A 25,523-nucleotide genomic window follows, 5' to 3' on the forward strand; every position below is an offset into this window, starting at 1 on the left:
CAGTCATGTACAGATGTATATAGGTACACAAAAACAACAAATAAATGATTTAACTTTTTATTTCACAAATCAACAAGGCAACAGAATAAAGTCGTTGATAAAAGATGTATAAAGTTGAGATCATTTCTACCAAAAACAATAAACATACTGTAAACCAACTTTTTTTCGCGACGATTTTATTTCGCAATACATACTGGAAATAAACTGGTTCTTGGCAATTTATATTTTCGCGATCAAGATGCAGATTACTGTGGTTTCATTAATATTCAAGGGTATCAATTTTCGTGGATAAAGTGAAAATCAGTTTCAATTATATACGTAAATTCGTGACCAATGACCCTTTCAATACAATATGTTAATAGAAATTGCACTCCAATGAACATTTAATTTCGTGGATCAACTTAACGAAATCCACGAAAATTGGTATTCAACGAATATTAATGAAACCACAGCATATGGGAAAACAAGATACCAGAGAGTTTTGATGATAACTGGTTTGTGGCAAGAAATAAAGTCCTCGCGAATATTTCTCGCATGCGAATAAAAATTGGTTTAAAGTATCAACTCAAAACAGTTCCAATGATCAATAAAATGAGGAAGCACCAACCGGTGAACTAGCATTCATGTAGTATTCATGGGAAAAAAATAATAAAGAATTCGAATGTGAAATACTTATAATACTCGACTTACCCAAAACATTTACCTTAAAGCTTGAAATATGATTTTTAGCCATAAAATATATTCTTTAATAAATAAAAAAAAATCTAACTATTTCATGTTTGAATTTTGTTCCCTATATCTTTTTATAGAGCTCTTCTTCGCATAGAGATCAATATAGTCTAAAACCGACCAAGGCAATCGAATCCCCTTAATCGGACCCCCTCTGAATTGTTCGTAGAGCTCTATTAAAAACAGAGGAAACTGATCACGATGAGTGTGGTATTAATGCTTAAACGGGTTCAATAAAAGCTATACCCATTACACTGCAGAGATAGACAATATTCAGTTTCACAAGGGATTAAATCGCTACATGTATGTCTTTTAGCACGAAATATTTCTACATTTGCCGCCTTATTTAATAGCAAAAAATACATCTAGTCTTCAAGATTGCTCCCGTTGAGAATCGTTCTACTATTAACATCCCTAAATCTACATGAAAGCTATTAAATGCGTCTCTATGTATATAAAAGCAATAGTATTTCTATTGCCGAGGTAGAAATCAGAAAATACACATAGTCCATTTTCAGTCCATTTTCTCTAACGTGCTTTTGAGACCCTTTGCACATAAAATTGTTGTGATTTTTATATTTGCCGCGTTAGTCTTCAGACTCGGTCCATTTAGAGTTACTGAAATTTCACAATTACACACTTGAGATCCTATGTACGAAAGCAATATACAATTATATTTGGTGCTCAAGCTGGGTCCGTTGAAATTTGATTTACTTCCGGATCCGGGGAAAGTCTTTCCATTTCCGGAACTTCCAAGACCGTCCTCAGGTGTCCGGAAACCTTGGCGTTGTCCAGTACGATGGGGGTGACGGACATTGGATGAATAGCCTGAGTCAGGTGGGTGCTGGAGGTGGTGCTGAACTTCCGGGCGTGAAAGCGCTCAAACAGGAGCGGGAACTTCCGCCTGATGGCCAATTTGACGTTCTGTTGGACCTATTTAATGTTATAAAAAATATAATCTTAGAACTAAAGTACTTTATCCTCGTAAGCCATGGGTTTTGTGTTCATTCGACTTCCACATGAGCAAACAAATATTTTGTGGAAAAAAATGGACATAAAATCCATGGCCTGAGACGATGGAATCGCGGATCGATTAATAACCAAATATATGACCGATATTTTAAAATAATTTTGAAGAGACTTGTCATGTTGCGAGAATAAGCCTTCTGTGATTTTGAGGAGAAAAAAAATATTGCATTTTTATGGCAAATTTAGATCTGCTTTAGTGAATTCAGTTCGGACAGTAATCCTTCTTCAATATTACAAAGCTTCTTTGTTTCGACAACGGGATAAAAGTGTTGTCTTTTATAAATCGAATATGTGTTTGAGGATGGTGATGTTATTTTATATATACATTGAAAAAGAAAAACGACAGACATGTACTACTGGTATGTGAATATATCAAGATTAAGAAGGCACTTCGAGACACTTGAACTATTTTGACTGTTCTGTTGCTAAATATGTTAAAATAGAAAATGGATTCGAGTGTGCTTTTTTGTTCCAATATAACAATGCCAGATTTATAAAGAATCTGAAAAGTGACTTGTATTACATGTATACAATTGATCATGTTTAACCCCTGAGTTCTAATGCATGCAATAGATTTTTTTTTAAACCAAGTCGTTAAAGATTTTTGACTTTGAATGATGAATATATCTAGAAAAATAAATGTGCATCGATATTGCTGTAAATGTCTGAAAAAATTGCTGCTAAGATTAACTTTGAACTTTTCTGCCTACAATGTATTAAATGATAATTTGAAACATGGTTTAATTTAAGGCATTTGGTTTTTCGCTACGTAAATTGCAAACATGATTTAAAAATTTATAACTTTTTAAAATTCTTAACAATACTTTTATATTCTCTAGTAATAAATACAAGTACTTTACGTAATTTTATACTGTAAACATGCATTTATAAACGACTACATTATTTCGCGGTTTACCAGAAGTAAACTTATACGGGGCACATAATAATATAATTTTCACGATGAAAATAAACTTACCTGGGGAAAATAATCATTAAGGACTAGTTCGCGGAGTTAAATTTTCGCGATGACGAGCCTCTCGCAAAACTCGTAAAATCTCCCGCACGCGAATAAACAGTTGCATTGTTTACAATAATATGAACGCTCCCTACAACGTTAAATACAAAACTAAAATTTATTAAGATATGTTTCATTTCTCATAGATAACTTTTCACGTTTTACGTTCTTTAAATGTATATCAAAATTATTTTATGCAACTGATTTCAATATTTAGTATATTATATAATATTATTTGATATAATTAGGTGGAACATGTCTTTGCACCAATTTTTATTCATGATTTATACCAACCTCATGTTTGCATAGCACCCACAGAATGCAGACAAAAACTCCCTGAAAAAATGAAAGACATAGATTACATGTAGTTTACCATAAAATATTAAAATGTTTTAGATACATGTATATTTCATCCGAGAAATGAAACGATGAAGTTAACCAAAGCGTGACTGAAAGGTAACTGAAATGACTAAAGACCATAGATATGTCATCCAGTCACCTTTCCAGACCTTATCAATTAACATTCGGTTGACTCATGCAATTGCAGAGTTTAATCTTGTGAAGTGTAAACATTGAAGATACCTTCCATTCCCTCTTGACAAAAACAGAAAGGATCAATAAGTGCGTATTAAAACTTTGAAATACAGCCAGAAAGGGGAAATTGGTTATCTTCAAATCATAAAAGCGTTGGATGTCCAGAAATAAGGTTCATTAAACAATATCTCTACATAGAAACAACAGACGAGATGCAATAGATATGTTATCTTACTATTATTTAAGAAATAACATTTGCATCAGACAATGTTATACATGTATAATTATCCTGGATAGAAGGGACGTGTTATTATCTATAAACGATACAATGCAAAACATATAAATCTACTCATTCAAGGGAGAATCAATTATATCTAAATGACAACGTCACTGTCCTGCACAACCAAATTAACTTAATCAAAGGGAGAAGTCATTATCTTTTCATGGTCAAAATGTTTAACGTTGAAATATACTCATTCTAGAAGAGAAGTTACTTTCTTTTTAAAACACACTATCATAAACGCAATGTTCAGCATATAAATTTACTTAATTGAGGGGAAGGGTTATCAGCTATCAAACACACAATGTTGAACGTCTTAATGTACTCAGTCTAAAGGAGAAGTCAATATCTTCACGCAGTCAAAATGTAAAATGTCTCAATTAGTCTACTCACACGAAGGGAAAAGTTTTGATACGTCACAATAATGACAACATGGAACGTTTAGCTAAAACTGAACTTTATTATTTTTTTTTTACAACGATTGATAAACAACTTCAAGTTCTACAACTTATATTAAAGCTGACATGAATTCATGGTCGCCATATTACATTTGATCGCTCCTCAACTGCCACAATATGCCATACAATTTCATTTTTCTTTAAAAAGCGTCAAAAAAGATGAAAGCGGTAATTAAAACCTGGAAAGACTATTTATAGTATAAAAACGTGACGTTGGCCTGTACAGAAGTTGATAAATATGACGTCATTACCTGAAGCCCCTCCACTACCTGGTTGACAATGAATGGAATGAGTAAGTTATCCGCGGCGTAGGATATCCAGGGTACGATGAAGTTTACACCGAACAGAGGAATCAGGAAAAACAAGGTACGCAGCGATGTTCTAAACAGAAATAAATACATTTATTAGTTTTATAAATCATAAAAATGCAAATGGACATAAATACAAAGATTCAAATTGTAGCAAATCAACACAATAGGAGCCTAGTGTCTAAATACACTGGGTTTTTTTTTTATTTTGAATTAGCGGAGAAGATGATGTGCAAACTGCCTTAAATAAAAACTGTTCAATTAGCCACAATAACGGGAATTACATAAACCTGTCACAGACTTCTAATGTAACATTCTTCATAAAGAACCATTTATACAACATTCGTTTTAAAGAGACATCTTGGCCAACATATTAACCATCAAATATGCCTAAAATCTTGAGATATGATTTGACTAGGTTTAAACTGTTATTCAATAAAGAAAAAATCCATATAATTCACCATTCAATTTCTGGTGTTTTCTTAATTTTTTATGCATGTATAGAGCTTTTCCTCTAAAGGAGATCAATGCAGTCAGAAAATGGCTACAACAATCGAACTGTCTTATGACATTCTTTTTAGATACTATGTAATATAATTTAATACATTCTCTCTCTTAAGATTCACGATAACAGATTGCAATATTATTTTATGGCAGACGTATTTCTGCATCAATTGTGGTATCGTCACAAACCAAAATTAAAAGATGGCTAGATGCATAGGCGGACTCTGGATCGTGGCTTAAAGTCTGAAGCAAACTTGCGGAATTAAGGCTCAGATTGTTTGATGAAGCGTTGAAACTTACAGTATATAAGTCGACACTTTAATCGTCGAAACTTACGGTATATAAGTCGACACTTTAAGCGTTGAAATCTATGGGATATAGGTCGATATTTCAAGCGTTAAAACTTACGGTATTTAAGTCGATACTTTAAACGTTGAAACTTACGGTATATAAGTCGACGCTTTCTTCATGGCACGGCTTTTACGTATTACTTCCACCATCACGACGATCAGGAAAACAACATTGCACTGAAAAAGTAAACAGGGTTTTAAAAAAAATCATTTTTATCTCGTTTGGTCGATGCGGGTCTGTTACTCTCAGTCCGAACAAATTCGGACCAACGACTTGGTCGTCCATCCAAATATTTTTTTTTCGTTTGGAATGGAAGCTTCAGACGTGCAGCTACTCATTCGGTGAAATAGTCAAATCCCATCAGACCTCTTGTTAAATATCAACCACTAAGAATTTGATTAAATGTATTTGTTGGTAAGATTATCTTTGTATGATGAATGAATATACATATGCATTTACTTACTAAAACAGTAAGATAATTGGGTACGACTACGATCCACTCAATTTCAAGGAAATTATAAATCCAACACCTGAAACACAAACAATTAATATCCTCAAATTAGTCAAACGTAAGATGATGATAGAGCCATTTTAACAGGTACTGTGGTTTCATTAATTTTGAAGGGTATCAATTTTCGTGAATAAAGTGAAAATCACAGTTTCTAGGATACTTAAATTCATGGCCAATGACCTATCAATACAAAATGTTTATAAAAATTGCACTTCAATGAACATTAAATTTCGGTGATCAACTTACGACGAAATCCACGAAAATTGGTATTCAACGAATTTTAATGAAACCACAGTACTTGGACTTCGGAAAGTTGTGTCGAACAGCAATGCGACGAAGACCTGTCGATTTCATTGTTGGCCTCTCGGCTTTGGCTCTTTGAGATAAACAAGATTTGTCTGGCTTTTATGCTAAAACTGCGTAATTTGCGCATATTTCGCTTAAAACCAGTGTCATTTTTGAATTTTTTGACGCATGAATAAATAGTTACGTCCTACCGAAAGTCCGAAGTGTTGTTTAAATGGTTCTAAAAGATTCTGCGTTCCTAAATTATTCTATTCAATGTATAAATTTTGAGATAAATTTGAAAGCGGTTCTAGATACAAAACGTATTGAAATAATGTGGTTTACTTACTTAAAGTCGTATTTCTCTATTGCTGATCGCAATATGACGTATATAGATATTGTAACTAGTGGAATTCCTGGAAAAAAAATATGGCTTGGTTTTAATTTATCACAATAGACAAACATGCGTATATCTAGATGGGGGTCTGGACCCCCTCCCCTCCCCCTGAAAAATTCGAATTTCTTTAAATTACATTATAAAATTTCCATAAATATGCCTAGACCCCCCCCCCCCCCCCCCCCGCGCAAACTCAAAAAACCTTCGGACAATTCTTTGGATCCGCGCATAGATAAAATTAATGTATGTTTTCTTTGTCATATCAAACAAAAGACTTCTTTACACACAAGATGATGGCCTAGTCTTGCGTTTTTGTTTCATTAGGTTTTTTTATCCCATGAGATAGGGTGTTGATTGCTTTGAAACGTGTTTTCCTAAAGTGTAATCCAATTGTTATTATTATTTAAATAAAAGTTTAAAGTCACGACAGAAATAAATCTAACATCAGAAAAGGGAAGAAGGACAAATGCAACCAAACTCATTGTCGAAAACCCACAATCTTTCTTGCATACCCGTCGCGTGTCAACTAATTGAAATTTTCTCGTTCTTATGAATAGTTCATGTTCTATTCAGTTTGACTCCCAGGTACGTTCGTGGAGGAAATCTTAGAAACCACGCTTAATATTCTTAATTCCGCATGCATCTATCAACAACAGCATTATGATTCTCCGAAAACTAAGAAGTTTTGCTTCCTTTTTTATTTGGTGAATTCATTTTCTTCACTTCGTACATTTATCCTTATAAATGATTCGCAGTTATTTTAAAGCAATAAAAGCTGTATTTTTAGAATTTTATCTTGCTGCAAAAATCGGCTAGTATGATAAGCCTACATGTATCTTTTACTTGTATGATAGATAAGATTTGAAAAAAATCATTTATAATAAAATAACATTTTCGTAAAAAAAAAAAAAAATCAACATGAAAATTGCAGCTCATATTGTTTTAACCAACTCTACAAAAAATGCATGGATTCCTTCGAATATAAGCATTTAAGATTAGGTACTTTGGAACATCGAAATTCGTGGTAGCTCAGTTTTTGTGGTATTCATTGGTAGCCCTCACCTACGAATTTACATCCTCGACAAAAACTAATTATAAAAGATTCATTTTTTCTTCTGGTACTGACAATCGACGCCCTACGAAATCACACCCACTGCCCCCCCCCCCGAAAAAAAAAAAAAAAAAGAGCAAATAATCTACAATCCACGAAATTGCCCCCCACCGCGAAATTAAATGACTCAACAGTATTAAAGATTTTAATGGAACGATTAACATACCCCATCCTATAAAATAAAACCACACCATGCGGACTTTGGAATCAATCTGGGAGCTGTGGAGCTGAGGTATTAGTATATTGAGTCCTTCCAGAAACATCCAGAAATAAGTGGCGGATCTAAGGTACTTCTGTAGGCTGATCAGTACCTTACAAATCGGCTGCAATTAAAAGTTGCATAAATTCATTTACTGTAGAATCATTAGAATTCGCGGTGGCTAAATTTTCGTGGTATTCAGCCCTCTTCCACGAATTTAAATCCTCAACGAAAAGAATTTTAGAAAGAGTTATCTTTGTTACTGAAACAGTAACCGACGTATCCACGAAATTACATCCCCGCGAATATACAAAATAGTCACAGTCCACGAAAATTGGCCGCCACGAATTTAAATGATACACAGAACATGTACAATAGGTTGTCGTCCAACCAAAGGACGCATGCACTGTCTAAGACACTCCCATTTCTAAGATTCTCTCGATATATAAATTTACACTTTCCAGTGTCTTTGTATATGATACATGTAACACTAACAAACGATTTTGTAATGTATGGCCCAATCAATTTCACCAATTTAAATTAATATTAAATCGTACAAAGGCTGAAAATTTCTATAAAAATATAAGTTATAAGGAATCATTCTGTCATGGGAAATCAAATCTATCATAAAGTCCCTTGGGATTAATTTGATTAGATAATCCCATATCGTATTAAAGAATGATTCCTTAAATAAAACAATAAAATCAATGTTATAGTTACACGTAAACCAAAAATATTCCTATGAAAATGAAATATTTCGTTCTAAAATAAACGTTTATATATAATCATCTCATGTTCATAATCATAATCATGTTTTAGAGGAACACTGTTGACCCTCGCCCTTGCCTAACGAAGATGTCAGATAATCAGAAAATAACGAAAATGAATGCATATTTACTGAGTTCCGGTTGATCAGACTTTCCTCTCTGTTGAGATTGTAGACGTGCTCCCGGCCGACGACCCAGTCCCAGGACAGCGTTACGATACTGACAAGGATTAGAGAGGACAGGAAGTGGAGTCTGGTCCGGAACATCCGCTTATAGCCCGCCTCTAGAGGTCCGGAGTACCGGAAGACGCTTACGTAGAAGAAAAAACATTTTAAAAAAAATTGACGAGAACTGAATGGTCGAGGCCATTTTTATATTTAATTGGTCCCCTTCAGAACAAGACCTCTATATTTAATCTTTAAACCGAACATATTTGAATTTAAAATACTATATTAAGGAGATCATTATAAAGATTTTGGTAATTATCAAAATCTTAAACATAGGTAATGTATCTGATTTTTTTCCTTATGGCTAAAATTTCATAATCTGTTGGATAATGATTTAACCAATAAACATCCTACATGTGTACATTTAAAAGATACATACAGACGTATTATAACCAACCGTTTTAAGTCCTTTTACATACTTACATACAGTGTCATGCACTATAAAATAAAGGTAATACATCAATCGCAGCTTCTCGGGCCTTTCCGGCAGGCCTCGGAAAACATATTTTCCGAGCCTGCCGAAAAGGCCCGAGAAGTTGCGATGTGGTAATACATGTAAGTATTGAGTGATTTGCCGTAATATATTGAGACTACATAAGATCTTATCGACAGAAAAGACGGACTTTTCTTACCAATATGAGCGCTTGGCGAAATAACAGATGTAACTTATGTAATAACTTTGATAAAATCGAAAAGATTGGGGGGGGGGGGGGGAGAAAGCTTTGTTACGTTCTTGGAGGATAGAAATAACTGTCACAAAAGTAAAGATAGAAAATTTTCAATATAAAAGAATCGAATGAGAAATCGCAGCAAAGTTTTTAGAAAATCCGGTGTAATAAAAACACATTTAAGGTATATGTGTCAACGGATAGAAACCGGATCGATGGAGAGAATAAAAATCTGAGCCGAGAAGGAAACGCTAGCTTTCGCTACATCCGGAACAAGAGAGAACCGGAACCACCATATTTCAGTTTAAAAGGATTTTTACGTCAAGTCAGGGTCCACACAATAAAAGTTATGGTCTCTCAATAAACCATTTTTTTATTTTAATTCCCTATGTATGTACACGCATTACTATACAAATTAGACAGATTGAAGTTGGTGAGATATATAAAAAAAATTGTGATCAAAAAGCAAGATCAGTCGAGACATTTTGATAAAAATTGTAATTATAAAAATTACACTCGCTCCGATTTAAAGAAAAAATGGTGTAGTCATTTTGATGTAATAAAGTAAAAAAATAGAATACCAGTAATTGATTTATTAAACCTGTATGCGAGTTGATCAACGTTTGCAACTGTAAGACTCTCAAAAACCTACTTTTAATTAAGAGGGATGGATGGACTTGGCCATTTTAGACTATATCGATCTCCTTGTGAAAAAGAGTTATATATATAGGAGATAAAAAATATTTAAAATTTTTTAAAGTTTAAATATAAAGAGTTTTTTCGTTACCCAAAAAACCAGTTTATGTTAAGAAAAATCATAAAACTGTACTGAAGGTGTAGCGGATTATTGGTTGAGCACCCAGGCTCCTATACTGTATACAGTGAAATATTCGCCCCGTCTTATTTTCGCTAATTTCGCTCTTGTTGTAAGCGAGGAAATTAAGACTGGGCAAATTCCAATGTCTCAAATTATCTCTCTTTAAACGAAACTGTGTCTGGGCTAATTCAAGACGGGGTGAAACTGTTTGCAAATGTAGACGGGGTAAAATTACACTGGGCGAAAATAACCCTGTATACAGTAATTTTTACCTGGACAGGGCGACAGTCATGATGAAAAATGAGGGCAACAAAAAGGCCAGACTTATGACGTTCGTCACCAAGGTAACCATGGTCTGTATTCGGAACTCCTCTGTACCTTCCACTCGTTTCTGCAGGAAGAAATTTAAAAATGTGACTTCATGATCGCAACCTTTCGGGCATTTCCGAGCTTTGCCGGAAGGGCCCGAAAAGGTGATCGAATCAATACAAGATTGCATATCGATATGTGCCATTCTATCATAACTTTGAGTTGTTTAATTATACTTTTATCTACAGCACGTGCGTATGATTATTCTTGTCATATTGGCATTACACGTATCAGCTAGAATATTAACTCAGACCCAAAGATCAAAACAATTCTTGCGCATTTTCTTTCCAGGGAACTTGACTTTAGGCATGTGAAGCACGTGTTTCGTAATAGTTCTTTAGGCAAAAACCAAACTGAAGGTTGAACGCATCTTTTATCATTCTGTATCAATAACAAACAAAAAACAAACAAAAACCTTTCTTGTTATTCATTCCCAACTTGAGTGGTACCACACAGAACTTAAGATTTATGCACAGGACATAATCAACCCACCAATCTTCTGTAGATATTTTTAAAGGGAGAAAAATAGAAAACACTTATTACAGTGAATAATATTTTATCTGCAACAATCGTTAATCGTAAGACGTGTGCAATCTGCAGATTTGTTGCTCCTCGGGAAAAATTCGGACCTACATACCGTTGACCCGATATATCCCGAAGAGCTACCGATCTTCGCGGAAATTCGGACTGACATGCCGAAGACCCGATATATCCCGAAGAGCTACATATCTCCGGAGAAATTCGGACCGACATACCGTAGACCCGATATATCCCGAAGAGCTACAGATCTTCGGGAAAATTCGGACCGACATGACGTTGACCCGACATATCCAATAGAACTACAGATCTTCAGCTAATATATCTATGCAAGATTTATAATACGGCAATTTTCTATGAATTATGAACAGATTGGTAGCTGCAATAATGAGACGTGCTCACCTGTTTGTTGGCCGCCATGCAGGACGAGTAGTTGTACAATACATGGGACCCGTCAATGTCCAGGTGGGAGTTCTCCCAGACGCCATTAGGCAGACACGTTTTGGTGAAATTGGCTACAAACAACGAAAGGCTAGAAATAATTTAGAACCATTTTAACAAGAGCTTGAACTTTCAGTAGGATGTTTATATCTATTTCTTGCGTCAAAACAAGTTAAAATGACGCTGATTTCAAGCGAAATATACAAAGATTGCGTAGTCTTCGCTCAAAAGCCAGACAAGTCTTGTTGATTTCAAAGAGCCACGGCCGAGTGGCCTACAATGAAATAGACAGGCTTACGTCACATTGCTGTTTGACACAACTACCCAAAATCCAAGCTCTTGTTAAAATGGTTCTAAATAGTGTACCATGTTTCTGGTGAAATAAGTTACAAACAACGGAAGGCTTAAAATATCTGGAATAATATAAGATGCTTTTGGTGAAATAAGCTACAAACGACGAAGGCTAGAAATTATTTAAATAGAATAGTATATTTTTGGTGAAATTGGCTACAAAGGACGAAATTTATTAAGTCTATGAATTCTTTTAACGGTACATTTTCAAATACATATTCTCCCCAGCCTATTTAGTGCATTGGAATATATGTACAATCATGATAATTTTGTTTTTGCTTATAAAAAAAAGCTACATTTAACATATATTTGTATTTTATTTCATTTCTTAAAGATGATAAATAAAAATCCAAATCAAATTTTAACTATGTTAAAGTTTCTTAATTCTAAATTAATTTCCTTGGTAATGTAGGATCCGTGAGCGGGGGGGGGGGGGGGGGGGGGAGTATTGAAATAAGGGATTGGGTAATTGTATCCGTAATTATGTAACGAGATTATTTTGTATGCATGGCTTTTGTTCGTCTATTTGTTCGCTTAACGTTAGTTGTAAACATACCTTTTTGAACGCACGGGTAAAAGCATGCTTCTATACACAAACAGGAAATCGTCCGTCGGATACAAACTTTATGTATAGAAATAAGGAGCGACGCAAAACGGATGAGACAGGATGCAAAAAGGTTAAAAATATGAATAATAAAGGATTGTTGCTATGACACGGAAAGATTTTGTGTATTCTTCCGCATGTGTCTTCTTCAAATAAAGCTTTTATTTATTAACATTGATTTAATTTTGTTCCTTGTATTAGCGAAAATTTACTTTATCAAATGGAGAAAGAGAGTTTAAGCTTAAGCCTAGATTTATAATAAAATAAGTACTACTAGTATTATCAGAATTTAAAAATTGGGAAAAAGAACTTAATATATTTGAAAGACATTAACTGAAATATATAAATCTCTCTCTCTCTTCTCTCTCTCTCAGTTACCTGGCTGAAACGATGGAATGTAATATGACGGACAGTCCAAGGATACCACTGTTCCATTGGAAATGGAGTTTATACAGGACATTCCGTCCCAAATAGAGGGACAGTTTGCCACCGGTTCTTCAAACGATGCATTAGACGAAATATAATCCTCACAGCATTTCGTGGCCATTTTTGAGCACTTGACCCATCTTTTACAGTCATTTTCGGTCAAACCACTGCACGCAATATCCACACTAGTCCTGTTATTAACATCAGGCACAAATGAAAATCCAGCAGGGAACAGTTGGTTTTCATCCGTAGCTTTAAGAGTACGGTTCTTAGTTATTTCGGTCTCCCAGTATACCTTGGATTGTTCACTCAGGTGAGGGACCAGGAGCCGGTAACAAAACAAGGAAGTGACGACGTTGTACAACTCAAGATGGGTCAGACACATAGACAGATGCAACATGGTTCCCGGGACTCAGCTGTTATAGCGGTGTAGTCGCATGCCAAACTATTTCAGAATTCCCCGTAATCATTTACATATAGATTATCCTCATCTTTCAAAGTATCGATTAACTTTCCATTCCGGTCTTTCGGTTTCTTTCCTCTAACAAATAGATCTGATTCTATACATGTACATGTACGTTCGCTGTCATTATTATCCGAAATCTTTGTCCTCTGATGAAACACGCGTATGATCATTTCACTCGCCTGCATGTAGTATATGAAAAAATATCTGAATAATAACAGCAAAGCACGTTAACCGGAATAAGAATCAAGAGGGCGTTAAGGCTTGATATCCGGCGATGGATGACACGGGTTTCCAGAACGCAACATGACCCCCTGATCACAAAAGAAGAAGAAAAAACATTAAGAAGGAATTCAGGACAACAATTTCAAGAGGCCTCATTTCCTAAATGAAATCATGCGCTAACTCCTCTGAAACACATGTAGCACTTAGTATAATACTTCAGGATACTTTTAAGATGTTGTTAATTGTAATTTTAGTGACAAAACTAGTAGTTGTTGGAAATACAGGTAGCCTATGTTTTTTGTTTTGTTTTGTTTTTGTTTTTTTTTCTGGGGGGGGGGGGGGTGGCTAATATCAAAATGAATAAATGTACGTGCATCGAAATTCATGAATGTAACTAGATTTTACCATTCATAGAATTATTAAACTAAAAGCAGTTATATCCACCGTCATTTTCTTGCAAAGAAAAAATCCTTTTAATTAAAAAGGGGAGTCCGCTGATTATATACGATGTTCTAAGCATAAGCATATCGATTACACTCAGAAAGATTTGAAAATATATGATCAAACTTTTCGCCAGAAACCCATGGGATTTTTCTCCAGAACACTTAACTTTATTTCGTTTGATACTGATGAATGTGTTTTGAAAGAAATGTATCACCTAGCTCGGAGAATAAATTTTTTTAAAGGAATAACGCATTTTATATCGAGAAAAAAAAATCTTGTTTCGTGATATCAACAAAAATGTGCAGTGAAACTTAAAAGCCAGCGTACCACATTGCTCACCTGACCAGCACTGTAAGGGGGAAAAATAGCATGAAGCGATGAAGCACTTTATTTCGCCTATTTTTGCGTTAAAATGGTAAGTAACCTTTTATAAGAATTACATTGAAATAAATGTACTGAACTGCATGTACATGTATATCTAGTCCACTAATATTCCGAGTTGTGAAATCAATGCATCTAGATGGAGAGAGAGAGAGAGAGAGAGAGAGAGAGAGAGAGAGAGAGAGAGAGAGAGAGAGAGAGAGAGAGAGACTAGAGAGAGAGAGAAAATTAGTAAATCTCATTCATCTATATTTCCACGAACCGTACACGACAAGGACTAATAAAATGAAATAAACTTACCGACAGAGTATGGGGCATATTGAAACAAACAAAACATTAAAACAACGAAAACAACAGATTTATCATAGTAAACAGACTCGCTATCTCTTTCCAAATGCCACGGTGCAGTCGAATACATCTAGCATCTCTTAAAATATAGGCGCAACAGATGTTAGCGGGAGGTGGTTTATATAGCCTACAGGTATATGTTGTAACTTGAGACAGGTGTTTTCAATGTTTACCAAAAAAAAAAAAAAAGAACACAAACTTTTTCATCAATTTACTGAAATAACATCTTGGTGATAGAATAAATGGCGAAAATAAAAACCCGATGATAGAATAATTGGCTAAGATAACAACTTGATGATATAATAATTGGACCTACCACTTATAGGAGATCATTAGGAAAGGGGAGGAGCCAATCATCTCTGTTAGGAGCATCTTGAAATACATGTATGCTTGCCCGTAAAGGGAATGGGCGTTGTTTTTACATGTAATAGCTTTTCGTTTTTTCGGTGAAATTGATACAAAAAAGTTATCAATAACATGACACAGCTGAAATTAAGGGACCTGCTCTACGTCACGACGTAATGACTTTGATGTTGTCTAAAACGCCTTCAGAGATAACACCCTGCGTGGATTTGACATTTTGCTGGATTAGAAAGATAAATGGCGGTTTTTCCCCCGACAAATGATGTAAATTATGCAGGAGCTAATTCACATCAAAGAATAATTGAATTTCAGATAGAGAAAGCCTCTCTCTCTCTCTCTTCTCTCTCTCTATATCTCTGTATCTCTCATTCTCTCTGTCTGACTGACTGACTCTCTCTGTCTCTCTGTCTCTCTCTCTCTCTCTCTCTCTCTCTCTCTCTCTCTCTCTCTCTCTCTCTCTCTCTCTCTCTCCAATCAGAAATTAAGTAAATTGGACGGAACAATCAAGACATTCCATTCAGGGTTTTTTTTTCAATCTTATGTCAATGGAGGTTAGAAATGCCTCATACGACAGAACAAATTCAAACCTATTCGTTAAGAGGGCTGAATAATCGTGGCCATTTTAGGCTATATCTACCTCCTCCAGAAGAGAGCTCCGTATAGAATAATAAGAAAATGTTCATTTTAAAGAAATGTTCTTTCTTCACCAAAAATATCGTATCTTTTATTCAAGGCAGAAAAGATGGGTAAATTTGACCTAGCAGCCTCATTAGACTAGAAAGTATATGTTGTAAAACGGGTGTTATATAGTGCCTTTTCCCCCTAGCCATCTTTCCCCGCGGAAAAATGGCTATATAGCAGTTCTTCCCCCCGGAAAAATGGCTATATAGCAGTTTTTCCCCCACGGAAAGCTGACTATATAGTGGGTTTTCCTCCTTTTTATAGCCAGATTACCCCCACGGAAAACCTACTATATAGTGGATTTTCCCCCATTTTTACTTTCCGGCCATGTTTATTGCGGACCATTCGTGACAATAATTTGCAATAACTTATATATTAATTTCTCACAATAAAGGATAATTATGGCATTTATTAATACATAAAATAAAATACATGGTTTTTCAACCCCAAATATGAACTTAGGCATGCGCCTTCATAACATGCATGTGTCATCATCGTTTATTTCACCTGTTCTCACCCCTTTTTGGAACACCTTTTACACGGATTTCGGAATACCTCGAATCTTTTTCATCTAATCGATGCTTATCTACAGTTTTGACGTCGACGTAATGAACACGTGAGAACACATTTGAGTGAAAATACGCCGGTTTGGAAATTTAATTTTCCAATGTATTACCATCAATGTATAAGCTTCTCCATGGGAACTAACTGACCAATCTTGACTTAATTTTGTAGAGGAAGGGAATAATCAATTTTAAATTAATACCGTTAGAATTGACGATCTTAAAAACCATTATATATTTCTTCTTCTAAATATCAAACGGGAGACAGGATGCAATGATATGATGAGAAACTGAAATGTTTTAGTTGGGGTTCTAAATCGTGGGTAAGGGGTATTTTGATTATGTATTAAAAGCATGTGTAAAGTTAGTGTTTACCATTTCGTTTTCAAGTTACGCATATTCATAATTTTAAGCACATCTCTACGAAACGCGAGATATTATGATGTAAACATTTTAAAAAACAATGAAATTTCTTCACAACCAGAACAATGTCGGTATCTTTACTGGTTACTTTGAAAAATGTGAAATGGAGCCTGAACTAACTTTATGTTTATATTGTCACTCACTATTTGCTTATTGTTTCACTTATAAGTTTGCAACGTGATTTATAAATATACAATTTTGAAAACGATGCCATATAAATCAAGATATACGATTCAGTTACCTAAAAAAGTTATACTATTTGTTTCATATTTTTGCAATAAAGATTTACTTGTGTACCATAATATTTCTTCGAACAATTAAACAAGGGTAATTAAAAAAAAAAAACAACCCCCCCCCCCCAAAAAAAAAAGAAAAACGATACGAGGGTTGTTCGGAAATTATAACGACTTATAATATAAACTTGTTCTTCTAATCTACCAACTAGTAAAAAAAGTCGTATATGAGCTTAGGTTGGTTATTCATTTTTGATTTTCGGCTTCTCCTTTTATGAATAAAAGTTCATTGATTTATTTATCTAATTATTTATTATATCATTAGTCATCTTATGAATTGATTAAATGTTTTTAAGAATAATGAATTTTGCACGCATACCTTTTTAAAAAATTTTGTTCGTAAATTTAAAAAAAAGCAGCAGAATTAAACGTAATTTTCAATCATTTTGATAAAGAAATATATGAGTGATTGTGTATTTTTAAATCATGTTTTTACTTTTAAATGACCGTAAAATTATGTTCATTTGGTCATCTATAGTTTTTGAGATATGGGGCCCTAAAAAATACATATTCTTTATAATTTGATTTCAAACATCGGGCTCCTAACAACAAAGGATCCTATCCTGCATGGGGGCTTAAATTTTCGGTGTCATCTACTAGTGGTATACCACTATCACTGTGAAAATATGGTTAATTGGTCATCTCTAGAATTTGAGATTCGGGTCCCCACCTCGGGCCCTGAAACATCAAGGGCCCCTGCACTGAGTGCTAAACTTTTCAGAGTCATCTTCAAGTGGTAAACCACTGCCACTATAAAGATATGGTGATATGGTCATCTTTAGTTTATGAGACATTGGACCCTAAAAATATGCACTATAATTATTATAATAGGATTTTAAAAATCAGGCTCTGAAACATCTGAACCAAATTTCTCTAAAACAGAGGTTTAGCCTGGATGAAATTTTCACAAACAGACAAACAGTCTGATAGATTTATCAAGAAATTCGTAAAACATTCTCGTTTAATACAATTTTAGAACACAGAATTATGCATATAAGTGTATAACTTGTAAAACTTTTTTTCAATAAATTACCTAAATTAAGTTCTATGTGTAATTCCATTACACACATGTTCAACTTTCAGCATTGTCTATAAAAATAATAAATCGGCAAATCGAAACTTAACTTGTACAGATGAATGCAGATATACATGTATGCACGGGCCCTGGAAGTTATTGTAAATATATTGCATGTGCATGTATAAAAAAGTACTTTTTTATACATGCACATGCAATATATTTACAATAACTTCCAGGACCCGTGCATGTATGCAACCTGGGAGTGTAGAAACATTGATTTTAATCCTTACTGGATTTCCATAAATATTGTTTATAAAATCTGAACCAAAAACGTTAGGGAGAAATCCTACTATGGGAGAAAAGCTACTATATAGTAGCTTTTCCCCCCGGGGGGAAAGGCTACTATATAGTAGGTTTTCCGGGGAGAAAAGCTACTATGGGGGAAAAACTGCTATACAACACGGGTTCCACAAAAATCAAATAAAAAAACGAAAATTTGGTAATTCGATCCGTTTTTTCCTACGCAAGTAATTTGCACCTGTTTTATTTCACACAGAGATCAAACCAGTTTCCATTCGAGTTTTTTTCTTACTCTTGTACATGTAATTTGCTCAAGATTTAAACAAAACAATTCTCAGAGGACATAAATATACTGTGTCTAAACAAATTGTCTCTGTAATGTCCATCTGAACTCTATCACACTGGTACCTTTGGGGATAAAAGATAGATTGAAAAGTGTTTTTTCGGTGTGAATCTATTTTCGAATGAACTCCCAAATGATTATTCACAAACACCAAAAACAAAATAGGTTTATAATGAAAGATTACCGAAGATTACCCAATTGCTGTCGCGTTTCCGGTAAAAGAGAAAAAAATGGCTGCTGGTACACTTCCTTCCATCCATCATACCTAATTATCGACGAAAATACAAAAAGTTTCACACGAAAAGGTTTGAAATGGGACAATTTTGCTGCATTCACAAGTTTATTTAACTGGAAAACAAATGCGAAATGCAGACGTAATGTGTCAATTATTCCCGCCACTTTCGCGCAATTTACTGATATCACTCTTAATCGTCTGCTCGGTAATGGAGTCGGTGTAAATAATCAAATTAACTTGTCTTAAAACACAAACCAGTGGTTCGGTGTCAAAAGTAACTCTTCTGTAATCTCCATTCCCCCTTCCCCGTTTGCAGCAATTGCATTTAGTTTTATTTAGAAAAAACAATCAAAATTTTAATTAAAAAATCTCTTTGAAAACGAATGAAGGGGTGGTCATTGTTTGTGATGATATACAATTGAGTTATTTGCACGCAATGTACATTTTTATGCAAAATCTCTTTTTCTCTCTTCTCTCTCTCTCTCCCCCCCCCCCCCACTCCCTCTCTAAAGGAAAGCTTACATTAGTACACCCGATTATATAACCAAATAATGATAAATCGCACCTTCACAAATATCTCATTTACCCCCACCCCCTCCCTCACTATTGAGCCCATTAATAAATCTAACTTTCACAAATATGCCAAGACTCTCTCTCTCTCTCTCTCTCTCTCTCTCTCTCTCTCTCTCTCTCTCTCTCTCTCTCTCTCTCTCTCTCTCTCTCTCTCTCTCTTAACGATCAGAAAGTAAATTAGACGGAACAATTTAAGACAGCTGTGGTTAGTCCTTGCATTCCGACATTTTCGATGTACGTGTCAATAATAGTTAGCAGATCTCCATTTGTCAAATTAGAAATTCGTTTAATTACAGACAGCAACGTCTAAGCGAGACGTTCTCATTAGCTCGAGATTGTTTAAGGAACACTTGCAAAACACACAAACCACATATTTTGATAGAAAACAGTCGCTGTTGTTTTTGTTTTTTTGGAATACAGATACGTTGTTTTTACCTTAGAAACATTTTACGAATGTAATGTGTTTGCCAACGTAAACATCGTATTCTATTTGCAGGTAGAAATTAGCAATCATTTTTTAATATCGATAAGGTTTTAAATCTATTGAAATATTGGGTTTAGATATCGTTAAAAATCATATTCATGAGATAAAGTACCTATGTATAATTATGTGATGCAAATGAAAGACATCAATGCCATGTTCATTTATAATGTTGGATCGTTTACTTCAGGTATAAGTATAACTTTATAAATCTATAGAATTTCCTGGTTATCTTGATTCCAGTTGCAGGAGTGAAAAAGTGAAAAGTTAAAAATTGAATGTTCAGTTGAGATTTTCTGATCCCCTCTTTTCTGTCTCTCCGTCTGTCTGTCTGCTCGTCTGTCCGTCCGTCGGAATTCTAAATTGTTAAAATAAAGCTTTAGGGTCACACGCTTTTCAAGGAAAAGCGATGTGCCCATGGGCCGCTTGAGTTAGGAAAGGGAAGAGGACTCTTAAGGCAATTCTATGTGCCTGCATAATATACCGTATACATGTATATCTGACAACATTATAACTGCCCATACACGTAGTTTAATAAACATGAATTAGTTTTTCTCCGATCCTTCTAGTGTGCCTTGCCCTCTCACTGGGATAATTGAGCTTAATATACGTAAATTGCTTGGACATGACTTTTATAATTACAAAGTCCATACTATGCGCGTGTGAACAGTTGTGTTTATTTATTACATACATGAACATCCTTTTTACTTGGAAAGTACAGGAAAGTACAGGGTTTCCCCTCGAACGTATGAACAAATAAAACAAAACTAAAGAGAAACTTCTTCGAGTCCTTAAAATTCCTATAGGCATAATTGGCATTTGCCTCTCAAGTGATAATATTTTCACCAAAATCCAATTCCAAATTCATTAAACAGATAAGAAGGTCAAGTCCTTTTAATATAATAATATTCATTGTATTTTATATAATATTTGTTAAGAGGGCTGGGTGGTTGCGGCCATTTTTTTTATACTTTAAGTATCTCCTTAAAAAGAAGAGCACTGTATATATATATATATATATATATATATATATATATATATAGAGAGAGAGAGAGAGAGAGAGAGAGAGAGAGAGAGAGAGAGAGAGAGAGAGAGAGAGAGAGAGAGAGAGAGAGAGAGAGAGAAAACATTCAAATTTTAAAGCTAAAATATGTAGATTGTTTCTTTTTATACTAAATAAATGACAGTTTATAGCAAAAGAAATTATTTTCAAAAAAATTAAAGTAGATCTGATGGTCAATTTCTTCACTATCCATCCTCCTTAATAAAGATGGCCGGTGCACATGTCAAAGACGCCTACACACATGTAATACATTCAATGATCCGAGCTAGGTTGTTTTTCTGATCTTGTCGAAAATGTCAGACGAGTTTCGAACGATTGCAACAAGTTAATACACCAAGCGGTTTTTTTTTTCAAAAAAAAACAATGATTGCTCGATATTCTTGCGTAGATCTCTATGTCTGTTATAAAATATGATTAAACAATTCATCTGAGGAAAACGGACGTCATGATTCATAATATATATCATTTTCATAACAATCAGTGAAATGAGATGGAGACCAAGTTTATCTGATTTACGTAGAATTTGATATTGACGGGGCTCTTTTTTCCAGGACCAAACATGTATAAATCCATTTATTTAATAGGGTTCTTTCATGATATTTTTTGATTACTTTCAGTTAGTATTCACATATTATGAATAACTTTTTCCGTTGGATTTCAATATGGCCCAAAGTCGGCAAAGCATGCACTGGCATGTCTGCATGGTTGCGAGCAATCAAGATAGTCAATTTTTCAGGAGTAAAAAAGACACTTGAGCTGTTCAATTTCGCATGGTGATTTATATTCTCTGAAGGGCAGAGACTAAAACTGTTCAATGTTGAACATTTAAAAAAAAAATGTATACAAGCCTACGCAACAAACCTATATTTCAATGGTATTACAAAATGCAGGAACAAATTGATTGATTTTTAGTAGACGTTCAGACTTTCAAGAAGATGATTAAAATTGAATTATGTATTGATGTCTTATATATATTTACTAGTTTAAACCGCTGGGGATCTCGCTATTAGAGCCGCCATTAAAAAGTTTATATTCAAGTTGGGTTACTCATTTACATACAGGGTATTTGAATTAAATGAAAGGCGCAAATAAAAAATGCCATGAAAGTGAAGATATATGGGTCTTTTAAATGAAAAGACTTAAAATAAGAGCGATTGCAATTATGGTACTATGAACGCCCCACGTTGTATTGAATTATATATTAAACAATTATATGAAAGTACCATTAATCCCTGTGAGTGGGAATAATGAATTTCAAATTATCATTAATTTTTATTGAATTGACCATGCATAAATTTAAACTAGGCAGATAATTAAAAAAAAATTAATAATTGATTGTATTTCGCACCTCATCTTGTGCCAGAAATCGATGTTTACGGTTGTATAATTCTTGGTGCTAAAAAATTTGTTTTGTATCCACAGATTATTGATGAGGAATCATTCATTATAGAATTTGCAGTCGTTGATTCCATCGGTGTCTATTGCAGAAACGAATTAACATTACAATGACTTATAAACATGGTCTTTATTTTATATTCTGACAGCAGAATCCACGAACCTAATGTAAAAAAAAAAAGATCTTGGAACCCCCCCCCCCCCCCCCTGTGGATTAAGATTTTCATGATTTTGAGAATTTCATTTATTTTGGGATGAGCCACCCCCCCCCCCACCCCCACCCCGCACCCCAACTTTCAAAAAACGATGTTGCGTGCCTGAATTTACAAATGATTTCTAAGAACACCCAAGAATTTTTTTTTTATCGTTTTATCGTCCCAAAATATTCTTTATATCAAAAAAATATATTGTTTACCAAATGATTAAGCCAGTGTCCTTATCTTTGTCATCGTCTCAAACCACGGTCCGGAGTCCGGATATCTCTTTTCAGACGAAATGACAAGTACACATATTGGCCATGATTCGAGTCGACCCTAGATATAATGATAGACATCTTCAGAGACAATCAATTTCGATCACATCAATGCCACTTTGTCTATAAAGATTTGAGCCTTCTGAAGAACGGCGACGTTACAAACTGTGTCTCACTTTTTTTGCCTGACAATACACAATTCATAATGAAATCGCTATAAATGAACATGCAGCATGCAGACGTACGTACAAGCATCCACACACGACTTTCCTAGGACAACGCTAGAAGAGTCATGTTTCAGGGACATGACACTTTATTTTATTCAGATGAATTAATTATTAATTAAGAGACTGACCGAGGTGTGTAGTGAAAGCTTAAATCACATGCAGTAACCTTCACATCCATAATATACGGTTCAAGGTCAAAATTCGTCAATTGTTAACAATGATAATTTTTTCCCTTAAAAAAAAAAGAAGTTAGTTAATAAAAAAAAATGTACATTTTGGTTGTATTATTATTACCCCCCCCCCCCCACCCCCCCCCCCCCCATTTAACAGCTACTCTGAATTTAAATGTTTGGTTGAAACAGTATGTAGATTTTTCTTCTTTAAACCACTGCATGTGTAGGGTTTTTTCTTTAAATCATAAAATGACAAAATCATGGTTACAGAGTATCACCTTGACCTATTACATGTGACCTACCACTAGGTGTGACCTTTAACCAAGATTTTAACACAGGGTCATTTCCTTGATAGGAAAGCGAATACGGTTCATGTACATGTTATACAGCTCTTTGCTATCAAAAAAGAATGCATGGTTGTCGCCATTTTCGGACTTTATTTATCTTCTTAAGATGAAGAGCTCTGTTCATAGATGGTTGAAATTGTTTGAATTCTAAAGTTAAAGTGGTGGTTTTTTTTTAATTCTTTACTTATAGATAGTTTTTGGCCCAAAAAAATATTTCTAAAATTGTTGAGTACCAAGCCTTTTAATAAATTTCAACCTTTTAAATACTCGCTGCGAACACCTCTTGCCGCGAATCAGCTTTTCCAGTTTCATTCATTCATATTTGGTTTAAAATTTTCTATAGGATGGCTCGCCAATATATTACAGTCTATAACTACAAAATCGCAAACAATAAAAAAAAAGTTGATGTAAATAAAATGCTAGAGGACAGTGTTTTTTAACCTTTTTAATAACTGATTACGGCTTGAAAAAAATTGTCTCAAAAATCTTTGAGCATCTGATTAATAATTAGTTCACCACCAGAAAGTATATATTAGGCATTATTTCTTATTACTGTAGGCCAACTTGTATTCGCCAGCGACAAAAATGCAGTCTTCGTGAGAGCCTCATTGCCGTTTGGCTGTTAGAACAACACAAATGTAGATATGGCTAGATCGCGAAGATTTGTCGCCTCGAACCAGTTGTTCTTCAGTAAATCTTGAAGAAATAAAATCGTCGCAAATAAAGGTTGGTTGACAGTTGTCTCTTGCTAACCATCAAGAAATGGAAACGCATATTACATATGACACTACAGCTACATGTATTTTAACTAACAGCAAACATACGAGAGGACTTTTAAAAGATATTACGGCAAAAACACGTCTTTGAAATTTAAATTCCTGGGTTTTTTTTTATTACAGGTAAGAAAAGGCAAACCTCCTACCCCTACCGTGTCATACCTTGATAGAAAAATCTTACGTTTTTCGAAACACTTATTCAATGCGTTTCCCAATCACCCATTCCCCCTCCCTCCAAACAAATATCACTAAAAAGGGGGAGAAAACACCCATGCATGAATAAAGAGTATACATCTTTTGCCCTACCTCTGCTGGATAAAAATTCTCCCGTTTATTCCGATAGTAAATATTCCGCGCTGAAATATATACCATGCAGGTTGTTATGGTCCGTAGAGAAAGGGCACGTGCCTACATGTAAGACCCGGACGTAAGAGCAGCCCAGAGGTTTTGAGAACCTTCATTAACTGATTGTTCTAAACATTAAAAAAAAATCAGGAGCAGTAATCTCCTTTTCTCTGCAAGATGCTTTACACTGATATCATGATTATCATGCACTTGAATCATTTGGCATGCGAACACCTCTTATATTAATATTACTGCTTGGCTACGGCTATCAGAACTTAAGCTTTTTAACAATTTTAATGGCTTACAAAATATTGCTGGTTCAAATATCACGCTTTTAATGCGATTAGATTAAAATGCTCCGGGATGTTGACAGAAATCGGATATGGTGTGTTGTCGAAGTTCCAGCGCAGGCATATTGGCGTTTATCGTCTGCAATATGAACCTTCTTAGCTACAACAGGGATGTTCGAACTGCATCCAGAGATTTAATTTTTGAGGGTTTAAGATTAAAATTGGTTTAGCGTTTCGGTATACAGTCATTTTTATTGCTACAGTTATTTAATATTCCTGTTTATTTCAACACGTGGGTAAGATTTGGACAATAAACTCACAGAAAAGGGTACAATAAATATCTAGTATACACAATGACATGCTTGCATTATGCCCATGGGAGT

General features: G+C 34.6%; 1 protein-coding gene across 1 annotated transcript; it reads right to left on the reverse strand.

The window, feature by feature from the left end:
• LOC128163830 (calcitonin receptor-like) lies at positions 1 to 25,018 on the reverse strand. Its single transcript, XM_052827500.1, has 12 exons — positions 24,812 to 25,018; positions 12,871 to 13,695; positions 11,499 to 11,611; positions 10,463 to 10,581; positions 8,610 to 8,787; positions 7,679 to 7,835; positions 6,354 to 6,420; positions 5,672 to 5,738; positions 5,302 to 5,384; positions 4,297 to 4,426; positions 3,068 to 3,109; positions 1 to 1,662 (listed from the first exon to the last, which is right to left on the reverse strand). The coding sequence occupies exons 2-12, from the start codon at positions 13,316 to 13,318 to the stop codon at positions 1,414 to 1,416; spliced, it is 1,653 nt and encodes a 550-aa protein (XP_052683460.1). The 5' UTR covers positions 13,319 to 13,695; positions 24,812 to 25,018; the 3' UTR covers positions 1 to 1,413.
• Positions 25,019 to 25,523: the final 505 nt, after the last annotated feature.

Source organism: Crassostrea angulata, chromosome 9, assembly GCF_025612915.1.
Source record: "Crassostrea angulata isolate pt1a10 chromosome 9, ASM2561291v2, whole genome shotgun sequence".
Lineage (NCBI taxonomy): Eukaryota > Metazoa > Mollusca > Bivalvia > Ostreida > Ostreidae > Magallana > Magallana angulata.

Excerpts from the sequence above, each read along its gene's own strand:
- LOC128163830 (XM_052827500.1), bottom strand. The coding sequence starts at position 13,318 with ATGTTGCATCTGTCTATGTGTCTGACCCATCTTGAGTTGTACAACGTC. Across the intron at positions 11,612-12,870 it reads CATTCCATCGTTTCAGCCAG|CCAATTTCACCAAAACGTGT; the intron begins GTAACTGAGAGA and ends CGTTGTTTGTAG. Across the intron at positions 6,421-7,678 it reads GTTTTATTTTATAGGATGGG|GAATTCCACTAGTTACAATA; the intron begins GTATGTTAATCG and ends TTTTTTTTCCAG.